We start from the raw sequence: 6279 nt of genomic DNA, 5'->3' as shown, positions 1-6279 counted from the left end.
CGAGGAAGATCGGTGTGAGGACGGCCTCCCTCATAACTACGCGGCTGGTTTTCATGCACGTCGAAGAGTGATTGAGACTTTTTTTTAACCCCCTTCACCCTCCCACATGTCACTAAACATTCCCGTCAACGTGACCAATCCCCACCATATGCTCCTTTGCATTTTTTTTTATATTTTTATAATTAATATTTTTATTATTTTTTTATTTTACATTATTACATTACATTATTTGAGGCTACGTTTTATGAGTAGCCTATGTCAGTCTGCACAAATCCCCCCCACTTTCTCTCACACATTTTAAGTGCCCTGCCTGCTCAAACATTTCCTGGACTGTCTCTCTCAAACTAAGAACATAATGGCCCACATTAGGCTCAGACGCACGTGATACACCATTACCAATGTGTTATAATAAAACGCATCCAATACTAGGAATGTCCGCTGGTTACGCCACTGAGGCTATAGGCTAACGAGGCTAGTGTCCTACGAGTACCCTGGAGCACTCGTTAGCTACTCGTGACTTGTGAGCGTTTTCAAGACGTTCGTTACCAAAGATGCTTTCGGGAAACGGTGTGAAAACAGTACGATGCTCGTACGACCCACTCTGCGATCCACTTAGGCTAAAGATGCTTTCGGGAAACGGGGCTCTGCTCCGTACCGGCTCCCGCACCTCCGGCCCATGCCATGAGGTCCCGCCCACCCTGGTTTGTGTTGTGATTGACAGCACTGTCAGGGCTCTCTGAGCCAGTCAGCCCATGATTGATTGACAATGACAAACATAGACCAATAATATGCGTCGATGCTGGCAACACACTGCTAGCTCTCTGTAGCCCATTGGCCGGCCCAATTGGAGGGAATTTAGAGAGAGAGGAAAAAATAAAAAACATAGCGGACCGGACCGGCCCACATTGGGTCAACGGCCCACCGGGACGATGACCGGTATGCCAGATGGCCAGTCCACCCCACTAATATTCAGAAACAACACATGCCTCAAAAGGCTATTGGTTTAAGCAACACCAGTAGAGGCATATACTTTCCCCTGAACTTTTAAACGTGTTAAACATAATTATATAGGCTATTTATGTGGCATTCAGTAGGCCAATGCTGTGGTAAAGTATGTAAAGTATGACCAATTGTTTCTTTCTGTTCAATAAATATAACTTTATCAATCCCCTGTAGGAGAAATGTGTTAATGTTTGTCCCTATAAAACAATAATGGTCAAAAAATAAATACAAAACATGACGGTAACTAAGTCAAACCGTTCAATCTGAAGGCTCTACTTAACCACTCCCCCTACTCACTTCCACCAATGCGAAGCGAACACAAGTAGGGGAGGGCGTAGCGGTTCGTGAACGACCCAGAGAAACCCAACGCAAAATTCAATGTGAACATGTATGAGGCTTTAATAAAATCCCGGACGGTTTTGAAATTCCGCCACACATTCTTTTGTGTGGCGTGTGAGTGTGTGCATGGGTTGAAATGCGTGTGTCTCACGCCGAATGATTCAATACAATACTACTCAAGATTACTATAGGTTTGGTATGACTACTGTTGGCTGTGAATCACTGCACCTTTACTCCACACTTCTCACATTACGACCCAAAGTTTAACTCTGGCAGTGGCAGACTACAGTATTTTTGAAATACAAGACGCAGTGTAGTGGCAACCATTGTGTGCCACTACACTTGTTGCCAAAGTGGCACTACGGCTGCCTTAAACAAATTCAATCATAGTTTGTTTTGCAGCAAGCCATCATAAGCAAATGGATCATTATGTTGTGTGCCTTTTAAGCCTAAGTAAGCTACTCACTTTGGTGCTGCTAACTATCTTTTCTGTCCTATTCAAGAGACCAGAATTGTTTTTAACGTCAAACAATTAATCTTGGTTCACATTCAGATCTCAGACTCTGATCGTCTTACCGAAGGCAGTGTCATGAAATCGTGGGTCCTAAATATGCGGTCCTAAGACTGCGATCCAGCAAGTCATTCTGATTCTGCAGCCTCCTTATCGCGGGGGGAGTGACTTCTCGTAAGGAAACGGTAGTTTCCTGTAAACTTGAGAAAAATATCAACGCATGACAAACTTTTAATAGGTCCTTGATATCAACGGACTGTACGGAATCATTTTTACGGTGAGTGAAGGAAATATATTAAAAAAAGTCCACAAGTGAAAGAGCGAATGTTTCGACTGAGGGACCTCTGCTGGTATGAACTGTTTGGGTGGTGTATCGAACGTTATTGGCTAACGTACGTATTACCTTAATGTGATGGAAGGGTGGCGCCGTGGAGGTGATGGAGGGAGGCCAGGCAACATTTATTTTTTCATTCCCTTCGATAAACACAAGACGGGTATGTAAGACTGATACATCTGCAAAAGGATGGATTTGAGTTGTAATATTATGATTTGTATGCACTTTTCTTTAGTTTATGTACCACGTTCTTCTATCAGTTAAGGGTATTGTTTTTCTGTAATCAGTGGAGATGGATTCTTCTAATGTGTCTTCCGTTATTAATGATGATATTAAAAAAGTTAAAAAGGTTTTATGTTAAGTTAGGTTGACTGTTTAAAAGTCACATGCAGGTTCATTGATGAACAACTGAAGCCAAGTTTATAAATCATACGTTTTTAGTAGCGAAAGCCTTTTAACCTTTCTTAGGGCCAATTATTTATGCAGCTAAATCATGCTATTCGAGTCAGTGATATTAGGATGACACTACAAACAAAATACACATTATGCAAAAGACAGACAACCGAACAAATCCACCTTCGTAATAGGTGTTTATCATTAAATTGTTAGGCTAAATCAGACGATACGGTGCAGTACAATGCGGTTTATACATAACACTATGATATGATGAACATTGCTGCAGTCGCTAATGTGACCACAGTCGTTTATTATGGTAACAAAATGGTCCATTGCCCCCCTGGCTGAGTGCGCAGCCAACCATGTTTGTAAACTGGAAAAACAAGCAAGTATCCACTTTTGTTTCTAAGCTGCTGCAAAGATAAAATGATAAAGACCAGAACTTCAGAATTAAGTAAAATAACAATTGATAGCAAAGCAGATATGTAGAAATGTACACAATATTGTTTCATTCTCTGAACCACAGGGGGCAACCAAACATACCATCAAGCATAAAAGAAGCATTATATAATACAGATATGGAGAATTAAGGCCCGCCCATCTTTGCACCTGAGCAAGAATCCAACTGGTAAGAGATAATATCAGACTCAAAACAACAAGTGAAGTCCACAACTTGATTTGCCAATTTGCACACTACACAAATAATATCTAATCATTTTAACATTCTCTGCCAGAAGATTCAACCTTTGATTTGCCAAAGTCTCCACATCTGTTCTTAAACAGCCCATGAAATTCACAACCTAATTCTTCTTAAAAAAAATAAAAGACAAATAGTAATCATAAAGAATAATAATAGATAAAGAAAGGTTTTGTCTAAAATCGCCAATTCTATCATCACATTTCAAATAACAGAAACAATCGGATAGTATGAGCGCATGATGAAAGAGAATTGTTGAATGTGTGATCGCAGTTCTTGATTCAACAACATTACGGCAACTTATTTTAAACTAGGAAAAGTATACGTAGACCTGACTGAATATGTGAATGATATATTTCCAGTTTGTGGCAAAAGTGTACCCTACATTCATTTAACCCTAACCTTAACCCCTAAACCTACCATAACTCTAACCGGGTGGAGGGAGTGAGAGAGATGTGAGAGACAGAGAGAGATGTGGAGGGTATTTGTGTAAGGATTGTGATTTCATGTTCGGTATTCAAATATAATCCACAGAAACAATATGTAGTTGTGTTGGTGTACAGGTCTCCATTCTACGATGAATGAGGAGAGAGAGGACTGGGGTCCCAACTCTAAAACCACTCTGTCTGGGGAACATGGCCGCCAGAGCAAAGCTAAGAGGTAAGAAGAGGATCTTTAACTGTGTGTCTGTCCTTCTCCGAGCTCAGCAGTGATTTATTATGACACAATAATTTGTCTGAGTAAAAGCTGTGTGTGTCTTGTGTTCAAGCCCAGAGCAGCAGAAGAGAGTAAACTCCCCTGTACCAAGCCGTGTCCTCCATGAAGAGTGATGGGTCTATGGATTTCCTCCTAACTTTCAGGATGGAAGTCACCAACGTGCTGAGAGCAGGTATGATTTATCAAATCATTTATCTAATTAAAAGACGACTACAAATCCTTACTTCCAGATTGGTTGTTTTTCTAGTGGGAAGCATGAGGGTGCAGTCTTCCCTGGACCCAGCTGTGTCTCCATGAATAGTGACCGTTCTATGGGTCTTTTTCCTGACTTCAAAAAAGGACAACCCTCCAGAAAGGAGAGGTAGGAGTTTCAAACTGATGATGGAAACACATCAGTTGGTTGTTATCAGCCTTTACAGATACTGATGATAAGAAGTCAGGAGAAATGCAATAGAACCAATTTGTGTGTGTGTGTGTGTGTGTGTGTGTGGTGTGTGTGTGTGTGTGTGTGTGTGTGTGTGTGTGTGTGGTGTGTGTGTGTGTGTGCTCCACAGACAACACCAGGTGTGTTCAAAGGTTACCGGTGCTCAGTGTGTACCGCAACTTCAAACAGAGCTGATCAAGGTGTGTTAATATCCGACAATTAATTTTACTTTAGCTCAACATGAACATTATGAAGCATCTCTTGTGTAGACTCAAGGCTTCCTCTTTAAGACCAGTGGGACGTGAATCCAGGAAAGACGCTTCCGATGTCCACAGTTTGTTCAGAGTAAAATTCTCATTGACATTTGTTATTTTCCAGATGGCTGAGGAGAGGGTACACGCTTTTGTAGACAAGGAGCTGAAGAAGCTCTGGAGGGATATTTTCCCGCATGACCCACAAGGCTCAGAGACTCAGAGGGAGGAGGAGGAGGAGTGGTCGGATTGTAAGAATGAGGATCAGAGGAGGCGTGCCATAGAGGGAGTAGTAGACATCACAAAGCTCTGTCTGATGGAGCTCAACCAGGATGAACTCGCCGGCAAACTGAGGAGCGGTAGGTGACTTGAAACACAAAAGGGACTTTTCTTTTAACAGAGCAGAGACATTTTGAAATTTTTAAAATAATTACAGTAAAAATAGAAATAGATTAATGCTTGGAAGAGCAGTCTCTTTCTACATTTCCATGTGGAAATATCTGTCCTCCTGGAGGTAAATGGTTTGATACAGATATGTCAGGTTATTGGGGGGGTATCATGTTAAATGCCTTGATCCAGATATGTAACTCAGTGGAAGAGATGTAACACCATCTTTCTAGCATAGCAAATCAATTTCCACTGATACACAACAATAATATAACTCCTGAGCAAGTCACAAGATACATCTAAAGTCAAATTAAAGTACCACTGTCACCAAAACCAATCGTATTGTGAAAAATCATATTGTTCTCTGGTTTGTCTATTTTAGAATCTGTTGCTGTAGAGTGCCAACATAAAATCAAGGCTCATCTGATGGAGAAGTTCAGGTGTGCGTTTCAGGGAGTTGCTAAAGCAGGACTGCCAACAGGTCTGAATACCTTCTACACAGAGCACTACATCACAGAGAGAGGCAGTGGAGAGGTCAACAAGGAGCATGAGGTCAGACTGATTGAAACAGCTGCCAAGAAAACTGCCAAGGAGGGAACAAAAATTAAATGTGAAGACATCTTTAAACCCTTGCCGGGACAAGATCAACCAATCAGAACAATAATGACAACTGGGGGTAGCTGGCATTGGTAAAACCGTCTTAACATACAAGTTCACTCTTGACTGGGCTGAAGGCAAAGCCAACCACGACATACACTTCACATTTCCCATCTCTTTCAGAGAGCTGAATTTACTGAAAGAGAAGGAGTTTAGCTTGGTGGAACTTCTTCATCATTTCTTTATTGAAACCAAAGTGGCAGGCATCTGCAGATACGATCAGTTCCAAGTGGTCTTCATCTTGGATGGTCTGGATGAGTGTCGACTTCCTCTGGACTTCCAGAACAACCAGATCTGGACTGATGACACAGCGTTGACCTCGGTGGACGTGCTGCTGACAAACCTCATCGAGGGCAACCTGCTTCCCTCTGCACGCATCTGGATAACCACACGCCCTGCGGCAGCTAATAAGATACCCTGCTCAGTGTTGTTGGCATGGTGACAGAGGTGAGAGGGTTCACCGACCCACAGAAGGAGGATTACTTCAAGAAGAGATTCAGAGAGTGTGCCCTGGCAGGCACCATCCTCTCCCATATCAAGAATCACGAAGCCTCTACATCATGT

The 6279-nt window shown here is 42.0% G+C and overlaps 1 protein-coding gene and 1 long non-coding RNA gene across 4 annotated transcripts; both read left to right on the top strand.

The window, feature by feature from the left end:
- Positions 1-2022: 2022 nt before the first annotated feature.
- On the top strand, positions 2023-4111 carry LOC130406113 (uncharacterized). 3 transcript variants are annotated; one of them, XR_008904415.1, is made up of 5 exons: positions 2023-2129; positions 2272-2346; positions 3109-3210; positions 3843-3939; positions 4049-4111. It is a non-coding gene; the product is annotated as an uncharacterized LOC130406113 (long non-coding RNA). The 3 variants fall into 3 exon arrangements; XR_008904417.1 differs by lacking the exon at positions 2272-2346; XR_008904416.1 differs by lacking the exons at positions 2272-2346; positions 3109-3210.
- A 16-nt stretch (positions 4112-4127) lies between these two features.
- LOC130406112 (uncharacterized) lies at positions 4128-5766 on the top strand. The gene is made up of 5 exons (XM_056611504.1): positions 4128-4168; positions 4244-4357; positions 4551-4620; positions 4799-5030; positions 5441-5766. The coding sequence occupies exons 2-5, from the start codon at positions 4290-4292 to the stop codon at positions 5749-5751; spliced, it is 681 nt and encodes a 226-aa protein (XP_056467479.1). The 5' UTR covers positions 4128-4168; positions 4244-4289; the 3' UTR covers positions 5752-5766.
- The last annotated feature ends 513 nt before the right edge of the window (positions 5767-6279 follow it).

The sequence above is a fragment of the Gadus chalcogrammus genome, chromosome 16 (genome assembly GCF_026213295.1).
Source record: "Gadus chalcogrammus isolate NIFS_2021 chromosome 16, NIFS_Gcha_1.0, whole genome shotgun sequence".
NCBI lineage: Eukaryota > Metazoa > Chordata > Actinopteri > Gadiformes > Gadidae > Gadus > Gadus chalcogrammus.
The sequence above is the reverse complement of the archived record's forward strand: the minus strand, read 5'-3'. Positions and strand labels throughout refer to the sequence as shown.

Excerpts from the sequence above, each read along its gene's own strand:
- LOC130406112 (XM_056611504.1), top strand. The coding sequence starts at position 4,290 with ATGAATAGTGACCGTTCTATGGGTCTTTTTCCTGACTTCAAAAAAGGA. Across the intron at positions 4,358-4,550 it reads CAACCCTCCAGAAAGGAGAG|ACAACACCAGGTGTGTTCAA; the intron begins GTAGGAGTTTCA and ends TGTGCTCCACAG. Across the intron at positions 5,031-5,440 it reads CGCCGGCAAACTGAGGAGCG|AATCTGTTGCTGTAGAGTGC; the intron begins GTAGGTGACTTG and ends TGTCTATTTTAG.